We start from the raw sequence: 24,558 nt of genomic DNA, 5'->3' as shown, positions 1-24,558 counted from the left end.
TTAAGTTATCATGAACTTTGAGAACACATCAATTCTTCTATGCATCTTCATTTGTGGCATTCATTTTCTTCACTGTGTCCAGAGGTTCTGATGTCACATCTTCCTCCCTACTCTATTACCTCTTCTTCTCTCCAACCCCTTCCCAAAGGCTGAATTTAGAAATTATGATAAATTCATCTTTAAATACAGCTGAAAAGTCAGTAGAGGATGGATTTGGAATCCCCTTAACTTATATGTGTTATAAAAAAGTGATCCAGGTAGGATCACTGAGTCAGTGATAAAAACTGGTAGTCAGGAGTAAAACAGCTCTGAAATAGATCCTTTCACTTCCTGCCTTCCTATGTATTTTTTAACAGTCAACATTGATCCCTGCAACAAGGGGGAAGAAGCTGAGATACAATTTCAGTTCTTTATTTGTGTGGTGAGTCTAACAGAGTCAGTTTTAAAAAGGAAAAACCCAGAAAACACAATTTATCTCCACAGCATCATAACCATTAAAATTTTAATGTCATAGAGCTGAGTCAGGAATGGAGTGTGGCTGAAGAGAGAAACTCTATGGAAGGAACCAAGAGCTTACCATCAGAGCAATGCAAGAATCTGTTCTGGATCAGGGCCACACCCCTGTACCTACTCTGGAAAGCAATCTAACTTACCCAATGCAGCAGCTGAATCTGAAGAAGGAAAGGCTGATGTAATAACATACTGATTATTACAATGCTCAATTACAATTCTTCACAGGAATAGCAAAGAGCTGCTAGGGGTCATGAACTTCATGCCATCCTAGCACCAAAGGAAACTGCTCCTAACTGTGACTGTCTCAGGCTTTCTTATTCAGAAAGAAAAGCTCAACATAGTACTTTATTTTATCAATGTGGTTCATGCATCTGTGCTGATTGACATAATTACTATTTGCTGCATCCTCTTTTCAAAAGATCTTAAACCTCATGGGGAAGCCAGAATCCATTCTTGTGTATGGTAAGACATCACATTTCATCTGTTCAACCCCTGAGCCCAGCTCCCCTTTGGGTGTCCTGATCAGTTAGGATATCAATCTTGATGTGAATGTACCAGAGAACCAGTTTCATGCTTGTGACATACTCACTGCTAAAAGTTGATGCCTTCCATCCACTCAGCTTCCTGATTTCAAGAAATTGGGCTTTATGTGCCAGAAATTGGAAACTTTCTCCATTACATCAGAAGCACTTCAGTACCAAGTACTCTGTTCCTATTATTTATTTGCCATAGTTATGACCACCATGGTGTCCCCTCTGTGCTGGGGAAGTTCTCTATCTGCCACAGGTAAACTTGACAACTTTTAGAGCTGTGCAATACTGATACTGCACTGCAGTCCACCAAGGGAACAGATAAATAATCCAGCTCAGGAGGAGACTCTCCTCTAGCTGTACCACCCCTCAGTGGGATAAAGATCCCATCATTCAGCAGCTGACCTGGGAGCTGCTCAACACAGATTCTCAGGACCCCTAACTGCAGCACCAAACATCACCATTACCATTTGGGCAGCATTTTACCTTTTTTGTTCCCAGTCCTTAATAAACCAAAATGTTCTGTTCTGCAACGCCACTTCCCAGTTCCACCCAGTCTCACCAGTCAGACCTCTAGTCTCCAAGCCATGAGAAATAATTCACTAAGGAACTCACAGTTATATATTAAAACAAACAAACAAAAAATTAGAAGAGGCTGGCAGGGACACAAACAGAGTGCCAAAAAATACCATCTAGCCACCTGATTTCATTGCAAAAATCAGTTTCCTCCCAAGGGAACATGAAAACCATCCAAACAGAAGCTGCAATAACCTTGTAAAATCCCCAGTGATGGGAAACACCTGCTTTCCATTGCGCACACACTACTGACTTCTGAGCCTCTGCTGCTGCTTAGATGCATGTGTCCTTGTTCAAAAAAGAATTATGACCTAATTTAGACAAGAATGGAGGTCAAATTGCCTCACCTGTGTGCATCTACTTATTACACACCTCTTTCTGACAGAACTTCCATCCCTTATCAGGGAAACACAAAGGAGAGCTACCAAGGAAAAGGCAGCAGATGGTGACAAGACGGCAAAGATTGCAATGAGCTCTCTCAAACTATACAAAGAAAGTCTATCCAAAGCCTAAGACTGCACTTTTTCAGCCTCTTTTCCTAGCAGTGGCATGTAAAAGATTTCAAGAAATTCTAGCAATAAAGAATAAAAAATCCAAATATATGCAAATATATGAAGAGTACTGAAAATGCAGGTTTTGGTGTGGAGTTTGGGTTTGGTTGGTTTGGATTCGGGTGGTTGTTGGGTTTGTCTTTTAGTATCACAAGCACCTGTCCATTAGCCACCTCTGGTGACAGCTCTCGCCAAGACAGCACGCTGCTGCATGGCTGCTGCAGCACCCAGTGCCTGTCAGATTTCTTTCATGACTGCAGTAAAGTGTCGCTTCCCATCTAAATACAACATGGACTCTGAAATAAAGTGGAGAAAAGAGAGAGCTACATTAGTACCTTAGTATCAATACTGGGCAACTACAACTAAACAGACTGGCATAAGGAAGAAGTAATCCACACTGTCATCAAAGCATAAAATCTATGTGGTTTGCCATGAAATCCTGTTGGATTATTTAAATGCCAATAGTTAAGTTATTAAAATGACCAATGTTCCAAGAGAAACAAATTCATCTTTTCTACAGAATTATGATGACAACATATTAATGGGATACTTGCCTCCATACGTCTTAGGTACAACTTGTGGGACCTCATTTTCTGATATAAATGTAAAATGGAAAATATTGGTAGTATGGTGCTCCCTGGTATTTGCATTGTAAACTTCACTGTGTACTCGAATTTGGATGTAGTTTTTTTCTGTATAACAGACCTACACAGTTAAAACAAGAGTTAGAGCTTGTAATTTATCACCAGTGCTGAAAACAGATTTCATTACACTGTTAAACAAGAAAAGTTACACACTCTCATAGCACATTGTTCATTATCAGTGAGTAACACTGGTGACAGCAAAGACAAAGTCTGCTCCTTTTCATAAGGAAAACAACTCCTACCTGTCCAGAAAGCAGCAGTAAGGATCCAACTTCTACTGGCTTCTGAAACATGATATCATCAACAGATACAATAAACGGTCTGGAACCCCTGAGGAAGCAAAAGAGAAATTTCTTCTCAAGAATAAAAGGGATGTTTGCAAAAATTTAAAATATCTACTTGTCAGCATTTTAATGAAGGTTACTAGAGAATAAATCTCTTCTTAAACAGAGGCTACAGGAAGTGTAAGGACTTATGTCAGCACTGGAGGAAATCTCTCACACCAACGAAGTACACACTTTCTAAGGATACATTATTGCTCCATTATTGTATCTTATGACTTACACTTGCTAGACAATCTTCATGGCAACATTGCTCAAGCATAAGTTTTTCAAGCACTGACACAAAACACTTTATATCAGGCTTTGTATACCCCATATTAAACTTATACATAGACCTTTGCTGGGTGATGATTTCAGTCACACTTCCTAAGCTCAAGCAGTTAAAGAAGAAGTTTACAACCCATTCCTCTTGTGTACTGAATGCAAAGATGTAATATTTTTTTGATATAATGAATATGTTATATGGTTAAAAAGTCCATCTCAATAGCTTGGTCAGATAAAAGAAAACAGAAAATGGATGTGTTTTCTATCTTGACAAGTAATGCTTAAAACCCAAGCTCCAAGGAGCAAGATGCCAATCTCTTTGTAAATATGATAGATGCTCCAAGTAAAGCAGCACTGCACACTAATAGTGCACGATTCCACCAGACACCTATGTTTTTTCAGCTCAGATTGTCATTAGGTTGGTTAGCTTGGGTTCCCACTCTCTGTGTATGAGCAAAATGCTCTGCATTATATAAACATTGCAGGTCCACAACTCACCCATAGCTGCAAGCAGTTGCCCATCCCAGTTCAAATGCCTTTCTCATGAGAAAACCCCCAAAGATCCTGTTGAAGATGTTCCGTTCCTGTAAACAGAAACAAATACCAAATTCTTTTCAAAGAATTTGTGTTGCACTTCAGTTCACACTATTTAACAGAAGTCCCAACACCTGAATATATAAAAAGCACTACTGAAATATGTATGTAAAATTCAAAATGCCCAAGGCAACTTTACTTAATAGAAGCTTATATGACTAATTTGACAGCATAAGGTAACAATTCAAAATTGTATCAGCAACCAAAGGCCAAACTTTTTGCAAACACTTTGCAAAGGAATTTCTTTACACAGAATGAACAGTCTGATAAGAAAACAAGGTCATTAAAAATCATCCATTTTGCAGTGGTAATCCAAACAAATAACAAAAAACTGGCAAAAGAAACTAGGCTCTAAATTGCAAGGACTGCAGAAGCCAAACAAAATAATGGTTTGATTAATATTAGGCAAAAATTCGTAGTCGTGGAATGGTTTGGGTTGGAAGGGATCTTAAAGACATTCAGCTCCAGCCTCCCTGCAGGGACACCTTGCACTAGACCAGGTTGCTCAGAGCCCCACCCAGTCTGGCTCTGAACGTTTCCAGAGATGGGGCATCCACAAATTCTCTGGGCAACCTGTTCCAGAGCCTTACCACAAATACAGTAAAAAATTTCTTCCTAACACCTATTCTAAACCTCTCCTCTTTCAGTTTAAAGCCATTACCCCTTGTTCTGTCACTATGTGTCCCTGTAAAAATTCTCTCTCAAAGTTACTTCTTAGGGACCTTTCTGTAATTCATCAATATTTTTTCCAAATACCTCAGGATGGCAAATCTGCAGGCCTTTTAGCTTTGCATCTTCCATCCACACTGAATTGGGTGGTAATTTACGACTCCGGAAACTCACTGTCCTTTGGAAGAGACAATAAACTTTACAGTCCACAGAATTGGCAAAATTCAGCACACCAAAAAAGCAGAAATAGCAAATGCAGACACATACTGAAAAAAAGCCTTAAAAATATAGAACACCAAAATAAACCCAAACAGAAATGGTATCACTAAATACTGTTCCAGCTGACCTTGAAGCCATATCTAAAGCTGTCCTTTGATTTGTTACTGCAATAAACTTATGCTCTTGATCTTTCAAAAACTTCTGCTAATGTGCAAGGTTATGTGAATGAAGAGACTTGAGAAAGGTACATGAAAGAAAAGATTAATCACAACCACAAAGTGCACACTTTGTCAGAAAGCCTTGCTCTGTTTTTTAAGTCATAATAGGAAATAAAAGCACATATGAGCTAATAGAATAATTCAATATCAAACACAAAGACAGTTTTTTAAGTTTTTAAAACCAGACACAAGTACAATAGCTAATTTTAAGAGAAAGCAGCCTTTGGTAAACAGCTTTAAAAATAACAATTTTATAGGCTAATAAGTTAAAGAAATTATAAATTATCATAAATATAACACTGTACTAATGTAATTAAACATTGTTCAATCACTGTTGGCATCAGATGACTTCACATGAATCTCAAGTATAAGAAAAGCATGCTAACAACTACCTCAAATAATGTTGTCAGGTACTGTATTTAAAACACATTGCAAGGTTATTTGGTTAAAAGGTGACCAGTTCCTGCCCTCACAGGTTTTTTTATTAGATATCATGACAGAAAACTGATTGTACAAGTCATGAGTCCAAAACCATTCCTTTCTCTTATCTGGTTAAACATTATTAACATTTTTCCTCAAAATTATTCCTAACAGCTTGTTTAGAACAACAGAAGACTGTTCTAAGAGCTGCAGGTATCACATTAAAGCTTGTACCTGCATTTCAAATAAACTGCCACAGAATTTAAATGTATTAAATGTATTTAAATTTATTCCAGACTACTCTGTTATGAGCACGCACTCAAAAGGCAATTTTCTCTTTCACAAGATGTCAGTTCTCCTTCACCCCTCCCCTTCTTGCCTTGTGTCCAGTGTATTAAGGAATATGTCATGGACAATGTTTCTTTCTTCTGCAGTGGGAGCCATTTTCAGTAAGGAAGCAGTGCTGAATTCAATCCTCTTTGACTTGTTCACTGAATATTATTTTTAAAAAAACCAAAAACATAGTATTAAAGTTCAAAGAAAAAACAAATAATGGCTCTGAAGATTTTAACCAGAAATCAACCATCTTTCCATTTATTTTTCCTTTTCCCCCATAAGTTAAAAGTTAAAAACTGTAATTTCATGGTGCTATAGATCCAAAGAGAAATTTGGCTTTTATAATTGACTGCAGTAAAATAAAAATAAAGCTGAAGTTCACTAGTACCTCACCAATGTGATGAAGAACTTCTACACATATTTTATGACACCCACACACTGTTCCTACAGAAAACTTGAGTACTGCCCTCAAAGTACAGAACATATCTTACAAGAAACCTTACAGAACAACCAGCTTCAGGTTTTGCCAATGGCACAAAATGAAAGTTTATGACAGAACCCATTAGCATAGGTTTCAGTGACTGAAATTTTAGCTTAAAAGATCTTCTGTCTAGTTTATTCAGTCTTGAGTGTTTTTCTAATTCTCCACTTTAAAACTCCAGCTTGAAACAAATGAGGATGGAGCTACATGCTCCTTCCCCTGCTCTCCCACTTTTCCTGAGTTTCTTTCTAAAAGGAACACAGGGACCCAGACAGGTCCCCATCACAGACAGAGCTGTGATGTCCTGCAGGCCCACCACGGGGTAATCAGTTGGCCAGAGTACTCAGAGCTCCTGTGCTGCACTCAGATCCAAAGCAGAGGGAGCATCCTGCCAAGGGAGAAGTTCAGAGTGTGTGCAAAGCACATCAGGAGTGTCTGTCAGTTTAGCCAAGGAGTTTCCAAGGATGTGGCAATAGGCTTTTCAACTCTCTTATTCTACTGACACAAATGAGACAGAACAAAAATCTGATTTTAAACAAATTAGGAACATTTCTAAGTAGTTGAACTCCTGAACTTTGCTTCCTCACAGCTATTAAGTTGAAACTGAGGCAGATGTGCATACTACCAGGAAATATGACATACATTCCCCTTGCTTGAAGATTTCCTCCTCCTCAGGGCTCTCAGGAATCAGTGGATTAACAAATGCTGGCCTATGGACAGGAAGGTTTTTTAAGTTTAAATTTTACAAGAATTTGTCCCATAAATACATTGTAACAGTCTTCCATTTCTGCTTGCATACACAGTACGAAATTACATACTTCAGGTTATAGGATAAAAATAAATATGTCTGCCAACAGAATATCACATTAGCTTTAACTCTGAAGAGGCAGTTGAGTGATCCAACCACTACCTAGTGCAATCAGGAAAGAGAAAGTGACGCCTCTATGGTTCTTAAGAAGCTAAAATTGTACTCATAAATTATACTGAAAATTGTTCAAGAAGAAAGGTGTTCAGAAACTCAGCAAATGAAAACATGATGATCTAGGACAGTCTAAACCATAACTTGACTGGTACCATTCCTCTGAAACAGAAGAACACAGTGCTGTAGCCAGCAAGTGTTTTCATAATCCACATGCTCCCTTGACAGCCTTATCAACAGCCAAAAGCTGTTTACCACGTGTACCACTTATCAAAGATTATGACATGCCTTGAGCACAACATTTCTATGTTTATTCTACTGCACAAATAAGTTTACTTTAACCTATTTATATAATATTAAATTATTTGCACAAGTAAAGACAAACACTTATTTTCAAGAGCTGTTCTTCCCCATTGTTTCTAATTATTATATTTTAACTTTCAACATTTATACAAATGCTGAGAACAATAGACATATAACATACATGCACACATACACACAGAGGCTTGCTGAACAATTCACCTTTACCCCAAGCCTTTACTTGGGCTGGCAACAAGAGGCAGAGAGGTGCTTTTTTTTAGAACAAACTGATCTTTCCTGGTTTACTAAACTACTGGATTTTGGATATCCACCAGCTCCTCCATCACAGAGCTCATTTCCCCTCAGCTCAGCACACATCCACATCAGCTCTCCTGGCCAAGCCCCAAGCTGTTGATACAAGTTTCCCAAAGCCACACAACGCTGTTTCTGTGGGGCTACAGCCAACCTAACATATCCTGTACCTCTCTGAAGCGTTTTGACCTCACATAAATACCCTCCTTATATGGACAGAATCTTCCAAAACACAGCTGTCCTGTGGCCAGCTAGCTTGTACAACAGCCATGGAAGTCTGCATCTATCTGCACAAGTCCATGTAGGCTTGTCCTCAGTCAATCTGCTACTGTGTAATTACATCAGATTTGACGTCATTATTTTGAAAAATTAGTCTTTAAAATGGGAACCATAATATAAGTTGTTTTCTTAATGTATAGCATATTCACTGTTTCTAGGTTTTATCCTTCAAATCTGAAGGAACAAAAGCCTAGAAACTACTTCTAATGTTATCAGGACCACAAAATTATATCAAGTAAAACCCTTTCATTAAACATATCTTTACTAAATACAAGCAATTATTTAAGCTAATTGGAAACAGAGAAATGTTTATTACTTGGGCAGGCTATATAGGAAAGAGGTAAGAATTACAGCCAATTTTTCTGATGCTGGAGTCATAAACCTAAATGGCAACTGAGCAGCCTTTTATTTTAATAGCTAAGGAATTATAGAGAAAGTAAAATGAGAAAAACAACAAAATAAATGTCTTGGGTTTTTTATGTTCTCTGGGAATACTTACCAGTTTCATTTTAGTTACATAAGCAAGTTTTAATCTGAATTATTCTGATGACACCTATTAAGTGTCTATTAGAGAATTAATGGTATTAATCACTCAAAGACTATCTAATCACTGAAAGTCAATCATTAATTCAAACAACTACTAGAATGCAGGTGGGCTTCTGGCAGACTCATTCACTTCTGTGTTCTTTCAGACCAGTCACTCAAACACAGGGAAAATCTGTTTTTAAAAAAAGGGTCAGATCCCAAGACTACCAACATTTCCTGGTATCATGACTGCTAAAGTCTGAAGTTTGTCACAGGAAAGTTAATACTTATCAGCAGAAGGCATCAACTATGTGGTTTATTTACCACCCATATTATATGGCTTCTACACATACAGAGCAAGCTGCCAAGTTTGCCATTTTGAGCACAGGAGAAGTCAGGAAACTTTTCCTGTCCTACAAATTACCGTTTATTCTCTGGGTCCCGGGCCACCATGACAAAGGTTGCATCTAACACAGGGCTATAATCACCATCATGTAGCTAAAAGAGACAGGAAAAAATACATTACTGAACTCTAAAATTGGAAATGTGCTTAGCAAGCTATTTAGTTGCCATAAACTATTCAATCATACTGTTAATTCTGCTAACTTTCACATTCTGTCATTCCTTCCAACACCTCTCACAATTGGTCAAAGATAAAGAAAAATTAAAACTTTCATTTCAGGAATTCTGCAATGTAAACATTTACATGGGGATGCTTATTAAAAACTTTGAGCAGGGAGGGGAAGAAATCAACAGAGTCATTGTAAAAGGACCCACTCTGAGAAGTGCCATAGGTTGTTTTTTTTTCATTTATACCACTAATTGCCACTAATGCCAGCACTGTAAGGAGTTCAGAAAAAAAAGGTGTAACATTAGCTTCTACATCAGAGAATTTACTTAAGGAGAACAATTGAATTTTCAAAAAGTACCTGTTTACCTGACTTATCATAGAATCACAGAATGATTTGGGTTTGAAGGAACCTTAAAGACATCCTCTTCCAATCCCCCTGTCATGGGCAGGAACACCTTCCAAGATCAGGTGGCTCAAAGCCCCATCCAACCCAGCCTTGAACACTTCCAGGCATGGGGCATCTCTACTTCTCTGGGCAACCTGTTCCAGTACTGTCCTCACAGTAAATAATTTCTTCCCACTATCTCATCTAAACCCCTCAGCCTGAACCCCTCAACCCCTTGTCCTGTCACCATGTGGTCTTGTAAATTCCCCCTGAAGCACCTCACGCCTGTCGTCAGATGGAGAGAAGTCACAGGAACTAACCTGCAGCATGTGCATCCTCACTTCCATGGAGGTCTTCCCAACCCAAGAAACATTGCCTGTGAATTTGATGTCACAGTCTGGCTGTATAATCTTCTGGCACAAATCTACAAGACAAACATTAGGGGTTACTGGAGACAGCTCACTCACAACTAATACTAGACAGGCCAGATTTCCTAGGACCTTTATGTGATCTGAAAGTGGCAACACACACAGAGACAACCCAGAAGAGTTGCAAGGGATCACACTGCTTGTCTGCAGTTTCTGCCTCTGCAGACTTTTGAAGCCAGAGCAGGAGTAGGAAGCAGGCACAGAGGTGGACAGCAGACCCAAGGGAGTGTTCAGCAGAACAGGCAACACAAGCAAGGTCCAACTCACCAGAACAAATCCTGTTCAGTAATGAAGCTAAGAATCTGTATGCCAAAATAAAACTAAACACAAAAGTGCAGGAACCATGTAGGTTGCATTTTGAAGGGAAATTACATGAAATGCTGAAAAGCCACTTCCCACCTCTTGTCAACAAAAGCCAGAAAATTTCAAAGCTAAAACAAGATGAAGAGAACTAAACAGGAGTGAAAAAGGTATGCTCAATAACAACCATGGGAAGGCAGTAGCTGATGAAAGAGTAAAACAAGCAGATGAAACTACTTTATTTACTAAATTGCCACTTACTGATTTTATCCACCAGAGCTGTAACTATGGATAAAGGAGACCTTTGCTGCTTTTCCTGCTTGGTGTGAGTGTAGCAAATAAGAACTGCAAAGAGATCAAAAATGGAACCAGCTCTTTAACAAAAACATAAGTGGAGCAGATCAAAGTCATCTCTGCAAAGCATAAGAGGTACCTGGAAAACACAAACTAAAGTATCATACTATAGGAGAGCAGAGCTTCCACATCTTCATGTATGTAACACATGGGACTGCTATAAAGAAAACAGCAGCAGCTATCTCAGTTTTATGCATATTTACTTACTACAAAGACAAATTTAACAAAGCATTTTAAACCAGCTCATCACCTGACTTCCAATTCCACATGATCTCTTCGCTCTACCTCTGCAGCTCCCTGTCTCAGACTCCCCTAGCTCTATTTTGATTTCATGAAGGCTGTCCAAGGACACATGCTAGCTGAGGACTTTTTAAATACTGATTCCTTTAAAGAGATGGAGATTAAATAAACTGTGCCTTACAGGCACAAAACCATAGTAAGAGGTATTTATCACACCACAGTTACTACTAGCCAAATCACTATTTAAACTAATTAGCTTTGTTCATAAGAGCACATCCAAGTGAACAGACTCCTTGGAGTAATTCAAGGCTGCAAAGATATGGTTTTTTTCTAGTCTTCATGTAATCTTCACTCAACACATCTTCATTATCAAAAGTATCTGTCCTGTACTTACTGAGATAAGAGAGAAGGAATCCCCATATGGACCATACACTTCAGAGTTGGACTTCATAATCCTTGTGGGGCCCTTCCAAGCCAGAATATTCTGTGATCTGTGCTCTGGAAGATCTTTATCCTTCCAAGTAATCTAAGATTTTTTCCCTATGTTTACTGAAGTCGCAATTCTAAAACCTGATAAGCCTATCAACTTATTGTATCAATATGACCACCCTGAACATTATTAAATTGGGACAGAATCTTGATTAACCCAAAACAATACATCCCCAGTGGAACTGACTGAAGCCCCGTATGACTGCAAAGTAAAGACATTCTGCACTGTCACAGGAAAAAAAATTTGATTTTCACACATTTCTGGGGAAATTAAACAAGGCACAGAATGAAAAACAGGCTCATCTCATCTAACAATGCAAGGTAGCCAACATTTTGAAGTCTCCTTTTCTAACTCAGGACAGATATTGAAACCAGTATCTTCCACCTTCCTGGAATAAATATCATTCATGCAGCTATTTCTTCTATCTTCAATATACATGCATTCGTTCATTAATTTCTTTCTCTGCCTTCCTCAATTTTGTCCATCTGGACTCTCAGAAGGAAGAGAAAAAAGATGTCTATTCACAACTTCCCCTTAGTAAGTACTTAATTCTTTGTCAAAAACCTCCATCAAAAAGTTCCAAACCAGCTATGGAACTAGGATGAAGGAGGAAGTCACCTGGTGATGTTTTAAGAAAAAGTATCTCCCAGTTCCATTAACAACCTCACACTTATTACACAAAAGAAAATGATGGTGAACTTCTCAAGACCACAAATAAATAAAAAGGAGGAAAAAAAAAAGAATGCTAACTCATTAAATAACTGAGTTTGTTTACCCTTAACAATTTGCAGAACCCAAGAACATACACCAATTGTTTTTAATTTGTTCTCAATGGATACATTACATGCTTTCCAGATTATACTCTCTTCTCCCCAAAAGGAACACAAAGATATTTGCATCTCATTAACTGTTGGTGTTTGTGGCAGTTTTGGTTGAGATTTTTACAATTAAAAAAAATCTTATGTTTTCATTTTCAATATGCACCCTGCAAATTTTCTCTGAGTTCACACTCAATGCAAATTCATAATCTAGGATCACTTTTCAGTAAATTGTTTTAGTAGCTGGTCCTTTAAAAATCTGACAGAGGCAGGAAGCTGAACAATTTTGTTTCCATCTGTTCTTTATCATCCTTCCTTCTCTTTCAGGCAGAATTATGGGTTTCCTTTCAAGGCCCTACTCAGTCACACCACAGTGCTCAGCAGTAATCAAACTCACTTTGTGCAGCCTTTACAAGGGCATAGGTACATACCTCCTAAACTGTCAAGATCTTCAAGTATCCTTCCAAATCTGCAATATAAGAGGTGACAAATAAATACTTACATGGCAAAACAGAAGTTAACAGTTTCCTGTAGGTGTAACATGGTTGCTTTGTTACCTTACGCTGTTGTGTACATTCAGGTATTTTTCTCTTATTTCAGGCTGACTTCCTAGAGGCAGAATCACTTCCAAGTAGCTATCCTTCATTCTCCTCGGAGGGAGATCTTCCTGCCGTTTTGCCAGTAAAGTATGGAGAGCTTTTCTTTCTTGCATTGCTTGCACATGATCCCTGGTAAGAAAAAAACTCCTTATTCTGAAGTACAGTAAAAGAACTGAAACCCTAAAAGATGTCACATCAACGATTATTGAAGTTAAAACCAAAAAGTAGCAGATATAGCAAGACACAGTGAGAGTGCCTTGAAAAGAAAGTGAAATGCACAAAATGAGACAAGCTAAGCAAGACTACTACAGAAATCTTTTAAATAGTTTGTGTACAAGTGGCAAGAACATACTTCACACTAATGAGATGAACAAAATGCATCTAATTCTGAATGCTACCAAAATCATTCCCCTTGAAAAGAACAGATCACACATAATTTAACCTATGAGGTTGTGTGCATATTCATGTCTTCTAGAGCTACAGTACCACACATCTTCCACACTGCCAATTTTAAAGGACTGACCATCAACTGACAATCTCTCCAGAGAAGTAAGGTAGATGCAGTGTTGGCTAGCACTAATGACAAGTGAACTAATCTGCTAAGATTTGCCATCATCCACAGGTGAGTTCCCCCTTTGCAACATCACTTCTAAGAGCAAGCTAAAAGACAAAAAAAACCTAACCTACTTTTCTTTCTCTCTTCCTACACAGACATCCTAAAATTATAAAAAGTTACAGAAAGTAACAGCACAGAAAAGGGAGAACAATTCCTTCAGAGTTGCTTTTCCAGCACCACCAAATCAGAGGGACTGCAACTCCCACAATGGAGAGGGGCCAGCTTACTGTTCTTTCTTTGCAATCTACCACACTGATTCCTTGCACAGGTTCTTTCCAATCTACCACATTGATTCCTTGCACAGGTATCTACAAGATACAACAGCCTTGCCCAACATGCTCTCTTACCTGTTCCAAACTTCCCTCCCCTTAAAAGTGCAACCTGACTGAATAAAGCAGATAATTCATAACATCCCTAGAATCAATACTCATCTATTACAAACCTAAGGGTTAAACATGCAACAGTTCTGGTATAAAGCCAAACAGTAAGCAAAAATGTGGATCCATTTCATAGAGCAAGGGAATGCACAAAACACTAAGCAACCAAACTTAAAGGTAAATTTCTGGATGCGTGCCATTCCTTCAACTTGTGCTTGCTGCATTGATGAGATTTCAGTGACATTGTGTTTAACAAAACCAATTTAAAAAAAAAAGAAGAAGGAGAAGAAGAAATCAAGAAAACAACAAAAAACCTTTTCACCACAAAGAAATTTTGTCTTAAGTTTTGACTTTGGATGAATTCTGGGTATTAATATGAAGGCTTACTTGGCTGAGTATTACTTCAGAAAGTCAAGCTTCAACATATTTATATTACCTCTTTTCTGTTTAATAAGCTTCGGGGAAATGCAAATGATCCATGATCAAAGAAAATGAAAGTCAAGCAGAAAACTTCAGTTAGTTTCATTTGTTTGTTTGTTTTAAACATGAGATGTGGTTCACCTCATCTAGGAAACATGATTACCATGCAGTTTAGAGGAAACAGAAAGATAACAGCCTTCTGCAGACAGTTAATGTTTAAAGTTATGCCATAAATAGAAATGGAATATTACTGGATGACTAAAGAAAGATGCAAGGTCCAAGATGATGCATCTTAATGCTTTTTAAGAAAGTTTTTTCCAAGTTCTTTCAGTGAAAGGATTAAAAGAAAGTAATCAGAAAGCAAATCATAAATTTGTCTACAAACATAAAGAAACCTAACAATAAAAATTTAACTATATTCTGTTTTCACCAGCTCCATCCTGGCTCCTCTGAGGTCAGCAGCAGAATTCTTCTTGACATCCACTTCAGAATGTGCTCTTTAATATGCAGAAGTATTAGGCTCAAAGCAGTAACATTTTTCAACAGAAAAATACACTGCAGTACTACTCATACAGTAACAATAATTCATCTAAATATTAACTAGCATCTGCCCTAAACATCCTGAGTAATGTTTATATATTTCTGAAATAGCCACAACTCCATCTAGACTATATTTAACAATGAACAAATTAATAGTTTTAACTACAAGCACAAAAACAGAATAAACACAAAAACAAGATATTTCTTTTTCATAACAAATACAAAATGCCACTGGCCTTTACAAGAGAAATCACAAACTAAAATCTCCTTTTAGCAAAACCAATGGTTAAAGATGTTCCTCCAACATGCATGCCAGATATGTGTACAGCAGTGCTTCCCCAGCTCCCTTTTCAGGACCCCTGTCAAGCTGTTCCTCAGGTTTGTCCTCTTTAGTAATTCTGTGGCCTAACTCAGTTAAATTCCCAGCTGTTCAGTCTCCACATGTATCAACTCTTTGTCACTCTATTTTTAAAGTGGGCTCTCAAAGGCTAGCAATCCATGTCCACCAAACCTCTCTGAATTTAACCTGTCATTCCCAAGCACACCCATCTGGGTCTCCCTGGCTTTACTTCTTCATGGTAGCTAAAGGATTCATTAATCTGCAAACCATTTCTGCTGCATTTTGTACAGCAAGAGAGAAGAACCCGTCTAAGAAAAACACTGCTGTGGTGATCCTGGCCTCAGTCTGCTCTCCCTCCAGGATGAGAGCAGAGGGGAAAAAAATAGATGGAAGATCAGACTTGACCAGAGCCCTCTAAAATCTCAATTTTCAAACTGCATTTCCATATGGCATCGTTCCTCCTCAGCCATTCAGGGATGTGGGAAAGGCTTTTTCATAAACAATTTCTAGGGCCCTTTCTAGCTGACTTGATGAAAAGTTCAAGCCCCCTCATGCTTAGACACTACTCTTATTAAGCAAAAATCAGGTTCCCAGATTCAGGCATTTTTGTTAGTATGACTGAAGCTGTGTTTAGATAAACTGAGTCAGAGGGCCTAGATACCTCAGACACTTCCCCCAGGCACACCTCTCTTCGTTTCCCTATCACTGCACAAAGTGGGAAAAAAGAGCTCAGCAAACACAGCCAAAATTAACAAAAAACATGGGAGCAACCAAACTGCAATGCAAACTCCAGAATGCTAAATTGACTTTTCCAGACTGTAACAGAAAGGGTTACAGTCAACTCTGGCTTATTCAATGTAATGGAGGGGAAGGAAAGTAACTCGAATAAAGCCAAACCAGCAATTATTTAAAGTATATGTAAATAAATAAAAAATTAAGTTAGGGCAGACAAAGAAATGCTCAAGATGCTCCTGATTAAGGAGACCTGGATCTCAAGCTACAATTTTCCAAAGAAACATAGGTGCCATTCAGAACACAGCCTGTACACAGAACATTGTGTGCTGTTCAGTACACAGTGAACAAGCTCAGCTACCTCTGAATCCAGTGCAGGATAAATCCACCATGTAGGCAATCCACCTAGAGATAACTCAGGAGGTAACAGCAACACAGCATTGACAGCCAGACTCTACAGCTCCTAACTCCCACTGGATTTAAAGCTAGTAGGACAATCTTGTAAGCACCAAGATCAGATATTTTGTTTCTACCAGAGAAATCTTAGAAATTTGTGATCCACAAAGTATCAATTCAGAAGCTTTGTTTGTTTCAATTACCTTTCAGGGGATCTTTGACTTCCCCTGACAGCAAGCTAACTATTGCTAACTTCCACTACCACAACCCTGAGCTCCACCTTGGTTTCACAAACGAAGTAAAATACATGTAATGCACACTGTACCTCCAGTTGGTAGATGCTCCCACTATATCCCTCAATTTGCTCCGCACTGGAAAAAAAAAAATCAAAGCAAATCAAGCTTAGTTTGCAAGTGATAAACATGAGGTTGCCTGGTGTTAAAGGCACAATCCTCATCCCAGAACAGGAAAATTAAATTCATGCAAATAGCAGCCCAGAAATGAAAGTTTGGCCAAATTCACTGCTGCTGTTAGTAGGCATGTCACAGTAATGGTCTGAGTAACAGGATGCCATAGATTATTGCATATAGTCAACAAAGAGTGTTTGTTAGTGCAATCAGTCACCTCCAGTGCTAATTAACAGCTGAAAGACAGCATGGATCAAGATTAGATTGGGGAATTTTGATGTGAAAATATTAAGCCTAAACACAAACTGTGGCGATAGCAGAAATCAGAAAGTCATAAAAGAACATAAAAGGGAACAGTGCAGCTGGGAAACGGAATGAGGAGAATACCAATTAAATAATCCCACCCACGAAGACAGGCAGTATCAGGAGACTGGTTCTTGCCAGCAGGGTTTCATAGCCCAAACCTTTAGCAGTCTGAAAGAACACAGTGTTAAGACACTGAAGACAGGCCTGTACAATTTATTCTCGCCCTGTTTGCAGTTTCAGAGTTAACAGTAGTTCTGGACAAGTTTTTCCTAAATGTCAAGAATAATCATCATAAACCTCTTCTCTACTCTTTCTCAGATGAGATTATTAAGTGTGCTAAGGTCCAATCAAATTTACCAAACTACTCCATGGCTGGTGAATGTTGGCTATTTGGAAACATCTGAAAACAAGCAGCAACAATTCCCAAACTCAGAACAGAAGCTGAGAATTGTACAGAAGGGATCCTTTACTTATATACAAAGATCTTTTATACCAGGAGGTTCAAATGTTAGGGACACATCAAGGAAGAGCAACCAAATAATACCTAGAATTCCATGGTGAAATTGAAAGAGGCTGCTGGTGAGTCACAAGCTGATTCTTTATCAGGCTTGGCATTTCTCAAACTAAATGCCTGGTCAGAGTATTCACAGTGACCAGCAAGCTGGCCTATAAACCCTGGAGGAGCCTAGCTGAATTCCTAGGATTTAAATCACATTCCACTCTCTCAGCCAGATCTGCTCAGCTCTGCTCCCCTCCTCCTCAGTCATTCAGCTTCTGCCCAAGTCCTCCCACACCACCACTACTGCTATACCCCAAACTTCCCCTCCCCTGCTCCTTCCCCAGCAGCACCCCCAGCCCCTGTCCCTACACTCCCAGCCTCTTTCTGCTCTGCCTGCCTGCTAGAGAAGCCCCAGCCTGAGCTACAGGCAGGCAAGGGAATGACTGCAGCCAGCACATGGATCCAGTGACTCACCAAGAGCCAGCAAACACCAGCGGCCACGCCTGACCCCAGCACCAGCTCTGGCACTCTAACAAATCTCTGATTTGGAAGCAAATTTTCACCAAATTTGCGGAAATATGTTTCTCTTTCAGACTGGTGGCTCATCTATTTTAGCTGACATCAACAAAAGGTTCTGGAATATGAGGAAGACAAGAAGATAGGCAGAAAAAGACAAAAATAGATTGCTTTGGCCTGATTTCTTTACAAAATTAGGCTAAAAACATGTTTTGAAATTAGAAGACTTCTACTACTAATTCTAAGAACAAAAAAATTTCAAGGAAAGAACCTGATTGAAAATCTTGAGAGTTGATTTCTTTTAGAAACAGGGAAGGTCTGATTCCTTTTTCCTTAAGCAGCAGCAGGCTTGCTTACAGAACAGGTGTTACTTTCTTGTTACTCATACTCCACCTGTGAAGCTGCCATAGCATGTATTTGATCAATACAGCATCAGCAGAAACACTGTTACAGCTTCTAGAACACAAAACCTCAATTTTTCAAGTGTGCAGACTGTGCTGGGATGAACAGGGAATAAACAGCACTTTCTCTTTGTTTAAACTAAATTCATCTTCCTTTTCATCTTTAAAGAGATAAAAAGCTCTGAAAAAGAATCTTAGATCCAAACCTGCAAAAATGTGTACAAGCTGTTAGTCCCATTTAATAAATCAGATTTCAGTTTTAGGCGTAAAAATAAATATTTTCCAGGCTGAGAACACATTAATTTTTTTATCTTAGCATTAAAAGGGACAAAGTGTAAAGTGTTTCTAAATGTTGTCAAACCAAATCTAGTCCATTTTACCGTTCATAAGTACATGGTTTTTAACTTTTTCCCTCTTTTTCCTCCTGGGAAGACAACCCTGCTCTTCTAGATATTAGAAATTTAAGTAAGTAACAATAGAAATTTAAGTAAGAAAATTAAGCACAAAAATCTATAAGCTATTTCTTTTCTTATCTGCCAAATGTCTTAACTGTGTAAAACAGTTATAGCAAATGGAACCTCTCCATCATGCTCCCAGTATCTCCTAAACTGGCATCACTGGATCATGAAAGCCAGAGCAGCAGGGTCTGAGTTTATTTGCACTGTGCTGTGGAAAAGGACATGAGGAGGGCAGCTGGACAAGACCACTGCAGTCATCTCCACCAGTGAGATCCATGCTCCTCAGCTGCATCCAGGTTCAGGAAGACCACCAGCTTTGGTACAGAGCTTGCTCTGGACTTAGGTGAAGGACGCAGATTCAAATGTCTAAAAGGAAGCCAAGTACTGCAGGAGCTGCTGCCGTGAGGGATTTTGTATCCCAAGCCTCTTAGAAACGTTTTATCCAGCACTGCAGACAGAGTGTGCTGACAGAGATTTAGTGCAACACTGCCACAATTAAGACCAGGACCATTCGACAAAGGCAAAGGGGCTTCAAGCAAGGCAACAGGGGAGAATAATGGCACTTCATTTTTCATCAGTGCTAAAGGAAGGAAAAACAGTAGCTGAGGACGTTTAGTGTTATAGCAAATATTTTAATATGTACAAATTACCACAACACACCATTATTCACATGAATGGGTGACTGTCCTGTGGAGTACAAAACAAAGGTTAGATTAACAATGAAAAGAAATTATGCAATTCACATCTACTAAGGAGTTACTTGATTATTCTACCTGCTTCAGTTCTGTTTAGGCAGATATTTCTTAATTTTAGTAACTGCAGGCAATCTATCCTTGCCTGGTTTACAGTCAGTGTCCTTTTGTTTTCAACTCAATTTGTTCTTTCCTTTCAAGCCAGCTTTCCAGTTCCCTGTCCACTGACTCTGTGTGGTATCTGCTTGCAGTGCAATCCCAAACAATTCTTCAGACTCGGGGCTACCATTTACTGCTGACAAACAGTGTTAACTTTGGAAAGACTATCTGTAGCATTTTTCAGGAAGTGGGATGAGCATTTTTTCAGAGGAAAATTCCAAAGCCCTGCTTTGTGTAGCCTTTGGGAGAGCCATGGAAGAAGTGAGGGCATTCACAACAGGAACCCAAAATTGTGAAAAGGAAGCATGTGAAAAACTACTAAGAAAAAGTATTTGGTGTTTTGTGAAAGCATGGATACCAAATTGAAGGTATTGTTTACATAACAGTAGAATAGTTTACATATCAGCAAAACTTTGAATTTGAACAATTTTGAAACAGAATCTCAAATGTTTACAGTTATTGCAGTTCACAAAATATGAGTACCCCTTGGAGTACCAGGATGACCTTACTGTTTCACTGTTTTTACTGGCCTTCTAGATGGCATCATTTTCAAATATTCAAATAAACAATCAGGGCAAGCTGCAAGGATGCAACATCATATATCCTTGCTTCACTCCTTTAACCTCCTAAATTACCATTTATTAACAACAACGAAAATAAGTTCTCTAACAACAAATAACCCTCATTTTCTCTTTTATTGGATAACCAGTAATTGTTGGTGTCTTCTGTTTAGAAAACAAAGGAAAAAAGAAGATCTCAGAAATAAGCAGAACTCCATGAAGGAATTACTTGTACCTGGCTCCAGCCTTTTTCCTCCTGCCCTTTTCTCAGCACAAGGGATTAGAATGCAATAAAACCTTTCTAAAAGGTTCTGAAACAGGAGCATTATGGTTCATTACTATTAGAGCATTTAAACAAACTTTCAACACAAAGCTCTATTGACAAGAGCAATTTCACAAGGCAATGCTGCTGATCCGATTAAAAGATTTCTACAAGTTTGCGAAATTAACAGGATCGACAGATTAGAAGTTCTGTACAGCATTATTTGCACTCAATTCCCCATTTCTTGGCCATTCTCTCTGGTCTCATTGTCCCTATCTGCACTACATGGACTTTCTATCAAGACCCGAGCTGAGCAGCAGTTATCCTGCCAGAAAAGAACCAAGCTCTGCCAAGGCTGAAGAACCAGAGGAGCCTCTAAATCTGCAGTTTCAATGATGATGGATATTTGTGCCATTCACCTCTAAACATTCAGTGATTTTCTGCTGCTTCCTGAACACTTCTACCATGAGCTACCAGACGTTCATGACCCAAACCATACTAATACATGAAGGGACATCACCTGAAAAAATAAACTCCTCAGTAACATCATTCCAGAGCACAGCCATCTGCCTTACCTTCAGCCAGGTCAGGAAGCCCTGGGGAGGCATTGGTCCCAGAAGTGAGTGTCCTAGCCAGAACAGAAGGAAGCTTCCTCATGATGTACAACCTATAGGCAAAGCAGAAGAATTAAAGTCATTGAAAATAATCCCATGAAAATAATTTAGGATTTAATTTTGGAATTATGCAGGTGACTTCAGAAACACCAGTCCTTATTTTCAGCTCGATTTTTAGAACTAGATACTATCAGTACAACAGTTCCGACAGTTGAAATTCCAACTGACACCTTTTGTTATCTAAAAACAAGAAAGAAGAATACTTCACTGGCAGTAATTGTTCTCTTCACTGACTATTCAGATGCCCCAAGACAACCAACTTAGACTCCACACCAGCATCTACCCTGTAGCATCTTAACACAGATGGGGCCCATGTGCCTCCAGGAAATCATCCATGACCCTAACCATGCACTTCTCCTGCACTTGGCTGGTGTGCATAGCAGTGGAAGGAGGAATATACCAAAAAGGATTTCACAAGGTCTCACAAGCAGTCCCATTCAGCTAAGCCTGGTTTTCTCCTCCATGGCTTAGTACTGCAGCAACTCAAAAAAGCCTAAAGTGCAGGATATAAACCTCTTAGCCATTAAGCAAGAAGGAACAACCATGAAACCCTTCAGAGAATGTAATCCACCCACAATTCACAAAGTGTTCTACAAGGTAAATAGCCAGCACTACTCCTCTAGGCAAGCATAACTGTGGTAACAAAAAAACACACAGAGGGTCTAATAAACCCCTTTGTGATAGTTCACAGCATCATCCTGACAAGGAATATGTATTGCTGGTCCTTTCATTGTCTTCCTTTGGGACTGAGGTTCCACCTCAAAAAAGGAGAGGTGTCAGGTCCTCAGGCACCAACAGAAGAGCAAGGCCATTTACACACCTCTCTTTTTCTCCCCTTCATGTATATCGACACATATGTATCATATACACACAAGTCTCCACTGTCTGCAGATACTCATGAAGGACTTAAAGAGTAAACGGGAACACAAACACACACACGCGTAACATTTAAAAAAAAAAAAAAAACCACCCTCTGAAGGCAGCGGAGTCCCGTATGCAGCAGGAATGACGTGACTGGCGATGGTGACACGCCTCTGCGAGTGCTGCAGCCTCTGGGCTCGGTGTGTCACGGCACGGCCAGCAGACGCCGTCCCGGCACACCGCGCAGGGCCCCCTCACGCCCGGTGCCCCGGCCCGGCCCAGGCGCCGCGCCCGAGGCCGCGCTGCCCGCGGCGCCGCTCAAGTCTCGGGGTGCCCCGCCCCGGCCGCGCCCGCGCCCCTCATGGCGGAGCGTGGTCCGGCCGCGGAGCGAGGATCGGGGCACGGCCTCCCTGCCCAGACCCGGGCCGGCCGGAGGCACCGTCTCCCCCGGCCGCCATTCCCCACCCGCGCCTTACCGGGTGGGCAGCATGGTGCTCGCCGGGGCTGTCACCGCGGGGCCGCGCCTGCCCAGCCACGCCGTCCTCCCGCACCGGCGACTGGCGGCTCGCCGCGCACAGAAAGGGCTCCGGGCCGCCCGCAGCTGGAAGCCCTCGCTCCACCGGGATCCCCGGGTGGCACCGCCCGGCCCCGGCCTGCCCCGTGTCCCTGTGGCAGCGCGGCCGCTCCCCGGGGCGGAGGCTGGGGCAGGACACCGTTAGTCGTCGGGCGGGCCCGGCAGAGCGGGCGGGCCCTGCCGGGACTTGCTCTTAATAAACATCGTCATTTTTTTCTTTTTAATGCTCCGTTTTTTCACTGTGCCGTGAGGAAGGCGGGCTGGCGGCGCTCAGCTGGGCGCTGTGCCCGGAGCCCAAAGGCGTCACACGGCCGCTGCCCCGGCCCGTCACTTGGTGGCACTGCTAGGGAAGGTAACTGAGGGCATCGGAATTTTCTAAGGGGAAGAGGCTTAAAATCTTGAAGAGTGACGTTATCACCCTGTACCATTCCCTGAAGGGAGGATGTAGCCAGGTGGGGGTCAGCCTCTTCTCCCAGGCAACCAGCGACAGGACGAGAGGACACAGTTTAACACTGTGGCAGGCGAGGTTTAGGTTGGACATTAGGTAGAGCGATTTCTTCACGGAAAGGGTGTTTGGACATTGGAATGGACTGCCCAGGGAGGTTGCTGGAGTCACCGTCCCTAGAAGTGCTTAAGGAAAAACTGGGTGTGGCACTCAGTGCCGTGGTCGGGTTGACACGTTGGTGTTCAGTCACAGGTTGGACTCGATAATCTTGGGTCTTTTCCAACCTAATTGATTTTGTGAAAATACAGCTGTGTTAAATAAGCTGTGTGGTTTGCACAGGCGAATAATCAACAAGTTCAATTAATCAGAATTTTTTTTATTCCTGGGAGCTGGAGAAACCTAGAGCAGCGGTGACATGGGGCCTGCACTGGGGTGTGTGGCAGGGGAGCAGCCCTGGCTCTGCACCAAGACACCACAGAGCCCACAAGGAGCAGAGCACTTGCCAAAATCGTGTCTGCACCTCCCGGGGACTGGGATATATACACGTGTCCAGGTGCAGCCCGTGGCTTCCACCCCAACCACAATGTTTGTGGCTCTCTCTGGCCATTTCAGCTTGCCAGCAAAACAGTGTAAACAGGAGGTACAAGTTAGCAAGGAAGATGCTAACCACGCCTTGATGAAGTCTGAGCAAGTGACCAGTGAGATTGGATGAGGGTATGAGAAAACATGTTCTGGCAAACACAGAGTATTCATTACATGTAAGGGTAACACCTGAAAACTAGATGGTCCTTAAAGTCCCTTCCAACTGAAACCATTCTGTGATTCCGTGAAAAAGCTGAGGGCGCTGTTGCAAAGCTTCTCGCTCATCTGGTTGTGGGAAAAAAAAAATGTGGAATCCTGGTATGCATGCCTGCTGAAAGTTCAAAAATCAAAGTGCCATGAAAAGAATCACCTCTAGGCAGTGCAGAAGACTGTGCAAAAGACAAAACTGTGACTGTGATACATAGTAAAAACACCTACTCATTGTGCAAACCCCCCTTAATTATAAAGAAAAATTTCGATTTCATAGGTTTCTTTTTAAGGCCTGAGATATTTCCCCCTGATTTAAGTACACTGCAGCATCAGAGCCACAGGGACTTCTACTGTATCCAGATATAATACTTCCACTCTATCCAAAACTGAGGCCTGGCTGGATTCTTTCCCAACATTTATTTCTATAACTTTTATACCCCAAATCATTTGCACACATGATATAGATGAGTTTTGGATTCAGGCAGATAATTAGTTATGTCTAAATCCCAAATTCATGAAACTGCATCATTACAAACTGCAGATAAGATGTATTAGCCTACAGGAATAGGGTTCTAATGATCTAAAATATGTTTTCAAAGACAATACAGGAAAATTATGGTACTTTTGTTGCCAGCATATGGCAATTCATGTAGTT

At 40.4% G+C, this 24,558-nt stretch overlaps 1 protein-coding gene across 6 annotated transcripts; it reads right to left on the bottom strand.

Moving 5' to 3' along the window:
* Positions 1-287: 287 nt before the first annotated feature.
* Positions 288-22,980, bottom strand: ACOT9 (acyl-CoA thioesterase 9). 6 transcript variants are annotated; one of them, XM_064407450.1, is made up of 16 exons: positions 22,569-22,980; positions 21,133-21,224; positions 19,545-19,571; positions 16,623-16,668; positions 12,835-13,005; positions 12,709-12,746; positions 10,637-10,720; positions 9,968-10,071; positions 9,116-9,189; positions 6,999-7,066; positions 5,919-6,030; positions 4,770-4,860; positions 3,918-4,003; positions 3,057-3,144; positions 2,725-2,875; positions 288-2,466 (listed from the first exon to the last, which is right to left on the bottom strand). In XM_064407450.1, exons 1-16 carry the CDS (start codon positions 22,580-22,582, stop codon positions 2,408-2,410), a joined length of 1,305 nt encoding a protein of 434 aa, XP_064263520.1. In that variant the 5' UTR covers positions 22,583-22,980; the 3' UTR covers positions 288-2,407. The 6 variants fall into 6 exon arrangements, with proteins under 6 accessions (XP_064263520.1, XP_064263525.1, XP_064263521.1 ...); XM_064407455.1 differs by lacking the exon at positions 22,569-22,980 and adding an exon at positions 22,202-22,389; XM_064407451.1 differs by lacking the exon at positions 19,545-19,571.
* Positions 22,981-24,558: the final 1,578 nt, after the last annotated feature.

This window comes from Passer domesticus, chromosome 2 (genome assembly GCF_036417665.1).
Source record: "Passer domesticus isolate bPasDom1 chromosome 2, bPasDom1.hap1, whole genome shotgun sequence".
NCBI lineage: Eukaryota > Metazoa > Chordata > Aves > Passeriformes > Passeridae > Passer > Passer domesticus.
This window is presented reverse-complemented; position numbering and strand designations above follow the sequence as displayed.